Below are 14,689 nucleotides of genomic sequence, written 5' to 3'. Positions count from 1 at the left end.
GGTATGAAGCCTTCGGCATAGCCGAAGACAGCGCTGCTCTTACTTGTCTTTAATTAAAAGTGTGCCTACTTGATTCGAAATGTCTTTTGACTGTTAAAAAGGTTTTAAGTGGAATTTTAATAACTTTGCTATTGTCACAAAAATCAATTAAAGCAACGTAATTTTATGGCACTAAATATACGTAAGCTCGAATCTTGAAAAAAATAATGTTGCTTTTCAAGTGAAGCCGGGTGTAACTACTTATGTATATTTATTTATTGTATTTTTTTTGTTTTAGTGATTTTGTTAAACCGGCTTTCTCAATATGCAACCAATCTAATTACATTATGAAATTATTTATATATATGTACATATCCTTTTGCTAAAACAAAACAAAAAATCAGGTAAAATCGGTATTGTCCTTTTGGGCTTTTTCTACAACAGCAGCTCTCCGCTGATCTCCGAAACAGCAGCTATAACTTCTACCACTTAGACTTTGTTACTTTTACCATTTTTCCTAAAAAGCATAATGCCGGTACAAAGCTCAATAACAATATTGCAATAAATATTAATAAGCCACAATAATATTGACAAAATTTTTAGGTTCTTTCTCGTTGGCTGCTTCCAGTTTTAGAATGCTTCTTTGCTCATAAAACAGAAATCGCCCCTTATTTGTTTTGTTTTTTTTTTCACTTTGTCAGTGTTGTCCGTGAATACATTTGAAGATATTTATATTTGTCTTTTTTTATGACAAATCATGAACAAAAGGTTAGATTGTATATTGAATATTTTTTTTTTTTGTTCAACTCGCTAAGATATAGCTTGGCAAAGTCAAAATTTTGACAAATTTCAAGCAAAAGCGCAAGAAAACGCATTTAAACAATGTTGTCATTTCGCTTGCAATTAGTTATCATTCATTCCAAATGCGGGGTGCTGAGCTAATTTATTTTAGTGAGCAAAGGACAACTATGTACGTCAATAAAAATTACATAAAACCAAATCGTTCTCAGAATAGCAAAAAAAAAATACTTCGATCCAAAACTATTTTGCTCCTTCACTAACAGCAAGGCAATGAACAAACTATAGCCACCGGAAGGCAGCAATGAATGAATGGCGATCGATTTTTGCTCCGTTCATTTTCACTTAGTCAACTGAGCCACTGGGTGGCGCTCCAAATTGCGCTCCCCGTGAAATATGCAGCATCAGCGTTTCCGTACAAAAATGGCTGATTGCATTGACAACGTTACCAATGATTCTAGAATCGTGCTTACCGGAATGGATAACGATTTTTAGTAGTAAAATTTCGTTGTAATGAAAGATGAACTACTCTGCTTACTTACACGATATGTATTTGCTAGGGCGGTGCGATTAATTGATTACTCAAAATTTTAATTAATCATAAAGTAAATAACTCAATTATTCGATTAATTGGAAATTATGATTACTCAAAAGTTCAGTTACTCGAGTAATCAAGATTTTTGATTAACCAAAAACAACAATATTTGAGTAAGTTGCTTTATGATTAATCAACATTTCGAGTAAAATGAGTAATCAACATTTCAACTCTTTACATATGTATTGTTGAAGCCAAAAGCCTTCAATAGTTGGGAACCACTGGTAAGTGTTCTGCACCGCTGTTCGCTGCAAAGCTACACCGCTGCGGGAAAACTACCGGTGGGCTTCTTTCGAAGTTCAAGATTATTTAATGCGATGTTCGGTTTGAACTGCGGTTCTTTTTGATGACAGCAGCCAGACCGACAGCAGCATTGAGTCAGCGATCACTATTTAAGGTAATCCATATGTATATTGTGAACATCCATTCCTTTGTCCTACTTTGCTTATGTACATCGTAATTGAGTAAGGCATATAACTTCGTATATGCGCTTGCAATAAACCGTCTTACATACATATATACTTATTCTAATACAAGTGTTTATATTTCTTTTTTTCCTTGTGATACATCGTCGTGAGTTCGCACCGGCGTACGTTGGTTTTGCTTCTCAGCAAAACATGTATAAAGTAGTTAAAGTTCCTTGATACTTTGAAAACAACGTTTCTGTTTTCAAAAATTAAAACAAAATTTTTTTCATATACAGAATGTAAAAAATAAAGTATACATTTTCCAAAGCAAACTCTTTTAACGAGCAAAATTATTTTTTTTGAGTAATCATATTTCAAGTAACTCGATTAATCATCGTTTTGAGTAATCAAAATCTTAATTACTCGAGTAATTGATTAACCGAATAATTGATTAACCAACTTGCTCGAGTAATCGAATAATCGCACAGCCCTAGTATTTGCATATTTAAATGCTACTTTTCTGTATCTACTCGTATATACCATATATTAGAACGCACCAGAAAAAGAGCATTTATATATGTGTAAATACATATCGCGTAAGAGCTTTATTAGTGATCGTTTTAAAGACACCAATTCAAACCTCCTAATCGCTGAACATAGCCGCTAATTATGCAGTCAAAACAGGTCAGACATTAGTCTTGAGAAGGGAAATAAGATGAATCATGAGTCAAGACTACAAATTGGTAATGAAAAATCTTGCATTCAGTGATAAGCTCTCGAAAACTCGATCACATAGCGAATGCACTCTCCCAAAAATAGAACATGAAATAAAGAAATAAAGCCGAAAAACACTTCCCCAGAGACCATCATCTTGACTGCGAAAGAACTCAAGTCCGCCAACTACAAATCCCAAGAGGGCATAAATTTAGAAATGTTTACCACAGAGCGACCTAGGGAATATTTCCAGAAGCCTGGAAAAGACTACAGCCTATTTAAATCAACAAAGGTAAAGGGAATTCCAATTCACCATCAAAATATCGCTGCACGCTGAGCACAGTAGGGAAACTTGAAAATAGGCTACTTGATCTCAGTATAGAAACGGCTATTGCCAGAGGCGGTGGACTCTCCTTAAGACAGTGAGCTCGGGCCTGGAAGAACAATCAAAAACATCAGCGACAGAAGAAACTGCATACGAACACAAGAAGACGGTCTTGCTGGCAACTATGGCGTTCGCAACGTCTGCAATACCGTAAAATGGAAGAAATGATAATCGCACGATGAAAATCATACAATTTACATACGAACTCGTGCACATAAAAGTACATTGGACTATTGCTGAGGAGTTTTCTGGAGTAGCGGCAGCTAGTGTAACAAAGCACCGATGATTCCGGTAACTTACAATCAAGTCAGTTGCAGAAAAATACTGCCTTCTTGGTCCAGACCTCTAGAATGCCAGTTTTGATGGAATACTAAAACCCCAAAATGGCTAACGGTACCCACTTAGCAGGTTACGCAGATGAAATCAGTAAAGAAGGGACAGCAAAGCAGCACACCAGAAGATAAATAAATTATGATAAGCAAAATGCGCGGCTCCAGTACCACGAAGCAAACTCACAAGACTTAAACCCAACGTTCTACTTCTAAGAAGAAGAGCATCTTCCTTTAGAATTGAGCATTAAAAGCACTTCCGTGACATCAAAGACACTCAGGCATAGTAGCTAATTAAGTACCAGGGGTTTAGACTAAACCTGAGACTAACGAACAAAGCATAAAACCAGGACGCCGCATAAAAAAGCCAGCGTCAGCTTAGAAAAAGAATGTCTCTGATCTACGCAACTGTTAATCCCCCCTATTATGAATTCATACGATACACGATAAACGCTTGCATTCTGTTATCCCGTATTACGAATTTAAGTCTATCGTATGAAATCCGATAGTTAGCGTTTATCGTATATCGTAAAAATATGATATTGCCAAACGATAACTATCGTCTCAGCCGCTCGATTTCAGACGCTTGCAAGCGGTTCGCCATTTTTAAACGATAGATTGCTGTGCTAGTATACCAAATTAAAATTTGTTAATTATTTTGAGAAATTGGAATAATGTAAGTATTAAAATGAGCAAAAATAAATTATGAACTAGTTATAAACTCAATTCAAAAATTTCTTTAGGCCGAGAGTTGTGAGTACAAAGCATCAACTAGAGCGTCTTGCTTCGCTAATGGAGGAGAATACCGACCTCGCAAGAGGAATATGTCATAAAGCTGTCGCGAAACCACGTTGGGAAAAAATTACTCAGGAGCTGAACTCATTAGGACCACCAACACGATCATCAGATGCATGGCAACGAGTAAGCATATTAGTAGTGCGTATATTTGGAACTGAAAGACTAAAATATTTTATTACTGTAGGTTTGGAACGATTTAAAATATAAAACAAAGAAAAAGAGCGCTCACAACCACGCAGAGAATTTAGCAACTGGAGGTGGGCCAAATAACACAGTTCCACTCTCAAATCTGGAAGAGACGGTGAACAGGCTAATGAGCTACACCACTTACAACAATCCGCCAGGCGAAGAATTTGAAATACAAAATAATGACGATAATGAGTCCGTTACGGAAGTGGAAATATATTCAGACCACGATATCCCAGGGCCTTCGCGAAATGTGATACCTTCGCGAGAGCATGGCCGAAATAGCAGCTCTAACCCTAAAAGGAGAGAAGAAAAACAAATTGCACTCCTTGAGCGGCAGACAGATCAGCAGGCTGAATTTCAAAAGGAGACTTTGGCCACACTAAAAGAGATGAAACAAAGCCTTTCAAATATTGAAGTATATACAAAAAAAACTTACTATATAAAAAAAGATAAATTCGCTATTTATAAGCAGGAAATGGAAAGTAAGAGAAGAGATAGGAAAGCAAAGTTAGAACTCAAGAAAAAACTTCTTGAGATCAAGCAGAATATGTACAAAAATGGTTAGTTTTAAGTATGTAAATATGTAAATTTATAAAGTGTAGTGTAGTGGACTGAATTTTTTAATTTTATACATTTACTATTAACTACAAATGTGATTTTATGAAAAAAAAGTGAATTTTAGTTTGTTTAAGTAAGTTTAGAAAATATAGTGGACTGAATTCTTTATGTAGATACATTTACTATTAACTACGAATGTGATTTTATGAAAAAAAAAGTGAATTTTAGTTTGTTTAAGTAAGTTTAGAAAATATAGTGGACTGAATTCTTTAAGTAGATACATTTACTTTTAAGCTACGAATGTGATCTTATTTTATATTAAAAAAACAATGGATTTGAGTTTGTACCTGAAGCAAGAAGCTTTATTATTTTTTGATAAAAACCTAAAGAAATATAGTAAAAATCAATGCAAACAAGACAGTACATTTCTTCTGATTTCTTCTGCAGCTTGTCGCATAGGAGTAGAGTCATTTTCAGAAGTTTCTATTGCAATTTCCGAATTCTCATTTTGCACATCTGCAATATCCTCTTCGTCGTATGGTACATTGTAATGATTGCAAATATTATGTAAAGCTGCACAAACATTTATGATCAAAGTGGCTTTTTCAGGAGTGTAGTGAAGTGCGCGAGCACTTAGCAAACAGCGAAACCGACTCTTTAAAACCCCAATCGTCCTTTCAATAATATTCCTTGCTTTAGAGTGCCGCGAGTTATATAAACTTTCTACTGAACCTTCTTCAGGATTCCTGTAAGGTGTTAGCAAATAAGGCGCTAAGGCATATCCAGCGTCACCTTAAAACATAGAAAGTAAATAAATTAAATATGAAATATTTGAGTTACAAGTTGAGTACCTAATAACCAGGTGTTAGATTCACCACGGTTATACATTGACTCCAATTGTCTCCAATTGTTTTTGAAAAACCATGGAGTCGTGTGTAGCGCCGGGGTGCTTGGCATTGATGTATTTTATGTTCATTAAATCATCACAGGTCTAAAACGGGCGCAAAATTGTAACAGGAAAAAACATTAAATTTAAAATACTTTAAATTACTGTATAGAAATTTCTTTACTTACTAGCATTGCATTTATGCTAAAATACCCCTTTCGACAGTAATACAAATGCTGCAAACTTTTTTCTGGTGCCACAATCTTAATGTGGGTCCCGTCAATGCATCCAATTACTCCGGGAATACCACTTGATGCAAAGAAGCTAGATTTTGCTCTTCTCTTTTCTTCCTCAGTATACTTGGAGCTAATCCACTTACTACATAGAGTTGTTTGCAAAGCACTCAATGTTTCTTTCAATACAATGGAAACAGTAGGTTGGGCTAAGCCAAGTAACGCCTCATTACCAACACTCTGTTGGTATGATCCCTGGGCTAGAAATCTTAGAGTTGCGCATACCTTTATTATATTTGGTATGGATGACTTATTTTTCCGTACACGCAATTTGTTTTCTACTTCATTCAGGATATAAATAACTGCTTCTTTGGAAAGTCGAAAATTCCTCTGAAAACTAAAAGCGCTTCTTAATTATTGAACTTTTAAATGTACATTTATGAGCTACCTACAATATATAATTCATTTCCAGAGGATTCGAAGCATCTCTTAAATTTCTTCTTTCGATAGCCTCTATGCGAGTCTCATTATATCCTTCATTTAAATTTATAAAAAACGCAATTGATGTTGTAGAAAACATGTCCTTTAATTTTTATTTTATTGCTCACTCTCAATTTCACAAAATAAAGTAAACAAAAACCACGGTCATTCACAATAGTGCATCTATCGGGCGTATGAAAACGACAATACCAATACTGATTTCATACGATACGCTTGCAAGCGTTTATCGTTTATCGTATGGAAATTCATAATAGGGGGGAATATTTGCCCATCCGACTCCCAGATGGTTATGTATTTGAAATCATCATACCGCAGATTCAGAGTATCGCTTGTGTATCGCGTAGTGTCTGCTAAAAGTACGAGTACAGCGATAAGATAAACTAAACACTATGAAACTTAGTTGAGTTTTAATATTTAAAGCTTTTTTTTACTAAAAAAATCAATACATTCATGTACTTCTTATCAGCCTTCTCACACACTTGCATACATTTTAATTAAACTATCTTACAAAAAATTCAATTTAAAATTAAATTCTACTCTCTGACAATTAGCCCCTAAAACCTCCGGCCGAAGCAGAAGATAACGCGGAAGAAGAAGCAGCGGCACCACCAAAACCACCGCCAGCCGACGAGCTGGCACTTGAAGAAGACGAGGAGGAAGCTCCACCGTCACCACCAAATCCGGACCCTCCGAATCCTGGTCTACCAAATCCTGGGCCTCCAAAGCCGCCCCCACCAAATCCAGGACCGAAGCCACCTCCATGGGGAGGCGGAGGACGGCCGTAGCCTCCACCAAAGCCAGGACCGCCGAAACCAGGGCGTCCATAGCCGCCAAACCCGAATTCTGGCATCGCCGAAGCAACTGCAATCAAGAGCGCGACAGCAAATAGAACTTTCATGACGTTAAATTCGCGTTGGATCTATACGGCCGAAAAATAATCAGCCTCATTGCGTAAGTCGTAAATTAGGCTGAATTGTACGACTCGACAACATTAGCATTGTCTACTGTCGTGCTGAAATAAGTAAGCGACGAAAATTGTCGAAAACTACGCAGTGCTGCCAAGTTCTTCCGTTTTAATACACTAGTCGAGTGGAAATTTTAGGCAATGACGCTAAATTTTCGATACGATTCGACTCTCGAAAAACGACTTGCATTCGGCACGACTCTCGCAATGAGGCTGAATAATTCAGTGGCTTGTTTATGCTACGAACAGCGGCAATGCGTGCGTCAATGTCTTCTCAATTCACACTAATGTCCATACACAGTTATGCGAAAATTATTTATACTCAAGCGAAGTCGCTTGCTGAGGCTTTGTACACCCGTCAACAGGTAGTAGACGCCGTTCGATCTCACACACACACATATGTACGAACATGTGTGGACCAAACACTAACGTCCTGCCTCGCTCACACGCTCGTTATTTCAATGGCTTAGCAACTACATACATACATACATAAGTAACTGCGATCGGCAGGAAAATAATATACTCGGCGGCTGTGGATCTTCGAGCCCAGCGAAGCAGCATACGGCTACAAAATTTAAAATGACAAAGCGTAGGAGAAAAAATTGAACAACGAGGCGCATACTGCTGCACTCTTAGGCTATCTGCACACTTGTCGTCCAATCATAGTTGCGTTATCGTCTCGCCCTGAAATTTTGAGCCGAGCACATGCATTTCAAAGGAGATCTGCACACTTGTCGTTATCGGCTAGTTATCGGCAAATCGTAGAAGATGCAGAAACAGATAAGTACGGCACTGTCGTTTGCTAATCGTTGTGCACGCATTGTTTGTTGACATTTTATGGGGGAAAATTAGTGAACAAGTTAATATTTGCATTAAAATTGTATAAAAATTAGTATTTTTTTGCATAAAATCTGTGGAAATTATTAAAAAGTGGATAATTGCATTAAAATTTAATAAATATGAGCGTTTTAACTATAAAATATGACGAAATTGTATTAAGTCTCTGTGTGCATACACAAAACACATTCCAGGAAAAGAAAAGAAGAGATATTACTGGAAAATTACGTCTAGAAATGTTGCAGCACAGTCTATATTTAAAAAATTGCAGGTTTTTGTAAATATTTCGCGAAAATATCAACCAAAAAAACAGAAAATACCTGCTCCAAGTGAATTTTTAGACGCCAAATGAATTGAAATATCACGACCACGTGTGCAGAAGTGTAATCGTCATGTAATCGTTGCTTCATGACGATAACTATGACTCAACTATGATTGGACGACCAATGAGCAGAAAGCCTTAAGCAAACATCAATCAAAGCCACAACAACAACAACCATGAAGCAAGCGATCGCTAAAAATCGTAGATCGCCGAAGTGGTTCTCTAATTCCGTGATGCTGGTGATTCCCAAAAATACTTAAGCAGTATAGATGTTGGATGAACAAAAAAAATAAACGAATGGCTCATTCCACGGTGACGGGTGTGAAATATCAACTCATTTTAAGACTGTAATATAAAATTTTGTAAAACGAGTATTTTCTAATAGGTTTCCAAGGTATACACAATGCCTGGAAAAAAATTTTAAACCAATTTAATCCAAACGAGTTATATGAATTTTAGTCACTGAGACGGGTGTGACGAGTACGCAAACCCAATTAGCTACTTCTTACTTGTATCAGAGTTTTCTGCTAATTATGTCTTCTCCTCATTGTTTTAAATAGTTCGTTTTATAGTTAAGTAAACATTTTCAGCATTTACGCCAAAGTTGCTTACCTCTTTTGGAAATTAGAGATTATGTGTTCCAAATTCAACTTATTCATTATTAGACAACGCAACCAAACTTTATTTCTCGAAAAATTGGATTTCACAAACACATAAAAGATTCTGCCACCTAAAGACAGGGTAATCCTTGATAGGACACTTCTTCTCCACTGTCTTTCAGAGTCATTAAAAAGTACCTTATTTTTAAATAGTACTACACATTAAATGAGGCTGTTACCTGTCAAACCGGATAGGATGTTTTTGCCCTGACAAGTGAAGTAATGGTTTCTTTTTATACGTGGCAGCATAGCTTAAGTTTTCGGTGATCACAAACAAATATATGATACATTTCAGATTAGCAGATAACCCTGCAAAAATTGCGACTACTCCATGTATGCATGTAAAGAGTACTCCCTAAGGACCAAGGAGTGCTCCAAAATTAACCACAATTCATATAAAAAATATGGTCCAATTAACATTGCGATGTCCTAGGGCAAGACCATATACTCCATCTCTGCATTACATCAGAGTAGCACAAAACTACTCCAACATATTAACAATGGCATTGTTGTTATATTTTTTCGTTTGTACACGCTTTTGTTCTTCACTTCTCAAATGCTTTTTCGAAATCAATAAAAACCAAGACAAAAAATAAAAATTACATGTTGCCTATGACGGCATTCGAACCCGAACATGCTGGGAGCTAAGAACTAACAGCGAGCATCTCTACACGTTCAGCTAAAGCCAGACATGCAAATGTGCTTTCAAATGCTCAACTTCAATCACATTTCGTTAAAACACGAGCAGTGATCGGATAACAAACAATAAGCTGGCGCAGAGACACGAGTTGGTCCGCTACAGCATGACAGAGGAACACTTTTGTGGTACTCCAATTTACTACAAATAGACTACATGGTCCAACGATTTTTGCAGGGAAGTAGCGGTAGCAGTCCCTGGCCGTAGAAGCAATTCGCACGTATTCGCCTGAGTCATAGAGTTACTTTCGTCAGCTTTTTTACACTGTTCAAGATATGTTTACCTTCAAAAAATAACCATTTTGTGTATTTTGTGCCGGGCGTGACATTAAAATAGGTTTTGCTTCAATACATAATAATATATTTAGTACTTGCCTAAAAAATTTGAAAATTACACTGTTACAATGCTGACGAATTGTTGTCTTCATTGACGTTTCAACAATGCAAACAAGACAATTTTAAGAAAATTAACCCCTCATATGAGTTTGTAAATGATTAGATAGATTTGTTTACACTTACTTACTAGAAATAATACACTCAAATTCTTAAGGCTATTTTCGTTTCATTCGGTATCGATTACCGTGGAATCACCCAAATGCCAACTCATTATCGCATCTTTCTCGTAGCGTCGGTGATTAACCGTTGGAATCTATCGCACATATATACACATGTATGTAGGTATATAAATGCCATCGAACCGGTTTTAAGTTCGTCCTAAATATGTATGTATGTATTTGTTTTTGCTCTGTTATTCTGTGCATAACTTAGAATACTTTTGGACTATCCCACACTTAGGAAAATCCACAAAAGATAAACAACGATTATCTTAACAGTTATGAAAAGCCTTGAACACGTCTGCTATGGATGTATGCATGTACATATATATGTAGCCATCGTGTGTTTAACTCTATGTCATTATTTATTTTTGTTCAGTGCGGAAATCCTAAGAAAAGTCATTCAAAATTTGTATTAGCATTTTAGATTGCTTTGCATTGTGAGTCTCTTCCAAGTAACAAGCGATATCTTGAAACGAATATAGAGTGTAGGAGAATTCTCTCGTACCCATACTCCAGGCTTCTGGTGGGATTAGAATCACAGTTGAATTTAGAAAATTAAACTGCATCTCTTGCATTTTTGTTTTCAACAAATGCGACTCGTTGTCGGAGATCAAAATTTTGATGAGGAATAAATTAACGGTTAGAATATATCATAGAAAGAGCATAGAGAGTAACATTCAAAGTATTCTTGTTACAAGTCTTCGTTCAAAGAAAAGAACTTCTCTAGTCCAAACGGCATATTTCCCGCGCTTCCTCCAAAAGGTAGATACTCGACTGATATCTAGGCTTACCAACATATTTATGTAAGTATTCTCTGAGGTTAAATTACGTTCCATGGATTTATAGAGTTATAATGGTCTACAACAACAAGAAATAAAATGGCTGAACATTTTACTAGAGAATTAAGGACTTACGATAGTTTTCCAGACCAGGGGCTGGATTCCGTAACTGTGAGAAAATGCAGTGTACGCAGAGTGCAAAACTCACAACTAAAAACTCAAAGATAAAATGCTGTGATTTTTTCGGAAGAGACGTGTACACAATTGTGACAGTTAAAAGTCATTCTCACACTTCCGGAATCGCAAAATGAAGATTGAACACAATTTTCAGTGTCCGTAACTCTACTGAAGGGCAGCACCACCGACGGTAGACAAGCCCGATCCCCCAGTCATCGTTGATAGTGTGGGTGTCCCACCGCCTGACTATGACGAGGTGCAAAAGCGATTTTGCGGCAGAAAAACAGTAAAGCTGCTGGAGCTGACTTCCTGCCAGCTGAGCTATTCAAGTACGGCGGCGGGGAGTCGATAAGGTGCTTGTATCCACTCTTATGCAGAATATGGTGGAGAGAAGAGTGAAAGATATTCGCAGCACAACACCACTTGATTTTTTTTTACAGGAAATTATAAGATTCCATTGTGGTATCCACCTAAGCTGCAGTACAAAAGATTTAAGGAACTGTTTATAACTTGGCAGTCATTTGGTCGGGTCGTATCATATTTAGGGACAAAGCAAAAGACCAAGGTAAAGAAATGGCATTCACAATTCGGCGCGTCTCAACCACTGTATTTAGAGTAGGTAGGAGGATATAACGCGGCAATTCGAGCCAATTTCGCCAACTGCCATCCCACGAGTAAAGTACGATGGCCAGACCCATTGGTCCGAGCACTTATAGAACCTTGCGCCCATCATCAACCCTGAACTGGTATCTCAGCCCCACTTCGAATGCAGTTACACAGGATATGCTCTCTCGCAAAATACGGGCAATATAATATCGCATTAGCGGTTAGTTATGTCACTCCTTCACCGACTATCGTCGGCCTAATGGTTCAGCCTACCATCTTCGGGTTGCTAATGCGGCGCGAGGCCTCCAAAAATGAGTATTCATGCAAAAACTATTACATCATAATTATTTAAAATTTATGTTTAAAAGTGCATTGAGTTTTTTTATCGTTAGTATTGCAAGTAGTTACTTTTTGATCAGAAACGCATTTGTATAAGGATGCATACAAAGAGATAAGAAGACAAGATACAGTTAGATACATTTTTTGACATATTTTCACTAAGCATGTATACATTAGAAATGGCCTTCATAAAACTCAACTTGGCCTTCTTTCAAGCATTCTAGTTTTCTCATATTTCAAAAAAAAATAATTAATAAAACAACTGAAATTTTCTTAACATATTTTTGGTTTTTGTTTTATTAAAAATCACAAAAAAGACAGAATGCTGTTCAGCTTCCTTGCAGTAAGTGTTTGAGTGCATGCGTCCTGGATACAATTTGAACTATCTAACAGAAATCTACTAAAAACTAAATTCCACTCGTCGCTGGCATTTAGCCGAATAAACCACCAAGTCCATAACCACCTCCAAAGCCGCCGGGACCACCACCACCGAATTGTGGCATCGCCGAAGCAGCTGCGATCAACAGCGTCACAATAAACACAAATTTCATGGTTTCAAGTATGCGTTTAGATATTTGTATGTATTTAGATGGCAAACAAAAATTATAAAGCACCGCGTTTACGGTACGTGCAAGCTGGGCGTTGCGTGCGTTGCTGCTGTCTTTCCAATTCAAACTAATGTCGAGTGACAGTTTTGCGGAATCTATTTATACTCGATCGAAGACAACTTAAGATGTTTCACCATCACATAATAAAATCCATTTCTACTGCGCAAAAAAATATTTAAAAAAAAGATGTTGATTTGAATATTAATGGCGATTTAGTTTCTCCAAAAAGTGTTGCCTTCTCATCGCCCTCCTCTTAGTATTTGTTCGTAGAGGGCAAAGAGAAGGTTACATTTTTCGCCAGAAACGAAATCGGCATAAAAACACCAATAAAATATGTTACTTAGCTAATTTTTCAACTCCGAGAAACATTTTTTATTTTCGTTCGCAAATTTTTTATCATTTGTCTTTCCTTTTGGAATAGTTTTTGGTTTATTCTCTAAATACCGAATACATTCAGTGCATATGTATATTAGACTGCATCACTTCCCATACAAAAAAAAAAAATCGGTACTGTGTTTCCATTGGAATTATAAAATCTGTTGCATTTTAAGACGTCAACCAAAATATTTCAGAAAAATATTAAGATTCCCGTGAGTTGGACCGATTTGAAAATACCTCCAAATATGGAGTTTTTTATGAATAAAAATAGTTTCTTAAAGATTTAAAAAAAAAAATTCCTTCGGATGACAAAACGGTTTAAGATTAAAAAATTTGTATAAAAATATTTTTAAAAGATTTTAAGGAATCGTAATAATGAGCATGAGAAATCGATTAAGCGGTGACTGTCTGTCCGTCCGTCCGTCCGTCCGTCCGTCTGTGCACACGATAACTCGAGTAAAAATTGAGATATCTTAACGAAACTTCGTACATGCACTTCTTTTGGGCGTAGGACGGATGGTATTGAAAATGGGCGAAATCGGACAATAACCACGCCTACCTCCCATATAACGGTAATTTTCAGAAATACGAAAACTGCGATATTTTAGTAACTACTGAAGATAATTCACTCAAAATTGACATTTAGAATAACTTTTAGACGAGAAATAAAAATATTAAAAATTTTTGAAAAATGGGCGTAGCCACGCCCACTTATAGTAACCGCTGCACCAATTTCTTCCAAACTTGGCACAGTATTTGACCCTGGTACGGCATACCAAATGGCCGAAAATTTTTAAAATCGGTCAATAACCACGCCCACATCCCATATAACGGTAATTTCGAAAAATAGGAAATCCTCGATAAATCAGTAAATATTAAAGCTAATTTATTCAAAATTGATGGTTGCAACAATTCTTTATCAGGAAATACGATTATGATAAAATTTTAGAAAATGGGCGTGGCACCGCCCACTTATGATCACATATATGTATATCGTTAACCGTTTTAGCAATTTGTACCAAACTCGGTATGGTTATTGTGCTTGCCACATAAAAGCGAACCGTTGAAAATTATTGAAATCGGACTAAAATTACGGCCGCTTTTCATATAACGGTAAATTTCAGAAATGCTTGAAATTTCAATATTTCGAAATTTAAAGATGCTAGTTTACTTAATATTTATACACCCGCTTATCATGTAGCGGTAGCTTTCGGAAAGGTGGAAAACATATATTTAATACTTGCGCCGGGTATTTAATGTTCGGCTCCGCCCGAACTTAGACTTTCTTACTTGTTTCATTATATTATTGTTTTCGGAAATTCCAAGAGATGAAAAAAATTAAGAAGCTTTGCAATAAATTAAACAACATAAGTTTCGTTTGTGGTTACTTCATGC

At 36.5% G+C, this 14,689-nt stretch overlaps 2 protein-coding genes and 1 pseudogene across 2 annotated transcripts; 1 reads left to right on the top strand and 2 right to left on the bottom strand.

Annotated features, from left to right (window-relative positions):
• The first annotated feature begins 3,913 nt into the window (after window positions 1-3,913).
• On the top strand, window positions 3,914-4,759 carry LOC118742140. Its single transcript, XM_036474101.1, has 3 exons — window positions 3,914-4,128; window positions 4,190-4,609; window positions 4,667-4,759. The coding sequence occupies exons 1-3, from the start codon at window positions 4,000-4,002 to the stop codon at window positions 4,757-4,759; spliced, it is 642 nt and encodes a 213-aa protein (XP_036329994.1). The 5' UTR covers window positions 3,914-3,999.
• Window positions 4,760-4,982: 223 nt separating this feature from the next.
• LOC118741375 (putative nuclease HARBI1) lies at window positions 4,983-5,649 on the bottom strand. Its single transcript, XM_036473327.1, has 2 exons — window positions 5,604-5,649; window positions 4,983-5,544 (listed from the first exon to the last, which is right to left on the bottom strand). Exons 1-2 carry the CDS (start codon window positions 5,638-5,640, stop codon window positions 5,156-5,158), a joined length of 426 nt encoding a protein of 141 aa, XP_036329220.1. The 5' UTR covers window positions 5,641-5,649; the 3' UTR covers window positions 4,983-5,155.
• A 783-nt stretch (window positions 5,650-6,432) lies between these two features.
• Window positions 6,433-12,941, bottom strand: LOC118741374 (annotated as a pseudogene).
• Window positions 12,942-14,689: the final 1,748 nt, after the last annotated feature.

This window comes from Rhagoletis pomonella, unplaced genomic scaffold, assembly GCF_013731165.1.
Source record: "Rhagoletis pomonella isolate Grant_MI unplaced genomic scaffold, Rhpom_1.0 Rhpom_scaffold_00006, whole genome shotgun sequence".
In the NCBI taxonomy this organism is placed as follows: Eukaryota; Metazoa; Arthropoda; class Insecta; order Diptera; family Tephritidae; genus Rhagoletis; species Rhagoletis pomonella.
Note: the sequence above shows the minus strand (reverse complement) of the source record. Positions and strands in the feature narration are given on the sequence as shown.

Excerpts from the sequence above, each read along its gene's own strand:
- LOC118742140 (XM_036474101.1), top strand. The coding sequence starts at position 4,000 with ATGGAGGAGAATACCGACCTCGCAAGAGGAATATGTCATAAAGCTGTC. Across the intron at positions 4,129-4,189 it reads CATCAGATGCATGGCAACGA|GTTTGGAACGATTTAAAATA; the intron begins GTAAGCATATTA and ends TTATTACTGTAG. Across the intron at positions 4,610-4,666 it reads AAAGCCTTTCAAATATTGAA|GAAATGGAAAGTAAGAGAAG; the intron begins GTATATACAAAA and ends ATTTATAAGCAG.
- LOC118741375 (XM_036473327.1), bottom strand. The coding sequence starts at position 5,640 with ATGTATAACCGTGGTGAATCTAACACCTGGTTATTAG. Across the intron at positions 5,545-5,603 it reads ATCTAACACCTGGTTATTAG|GTGACGCTGGATATGCCTTA; the intron begins GTACTCAACTTG and ends CTATGTTTTAAG.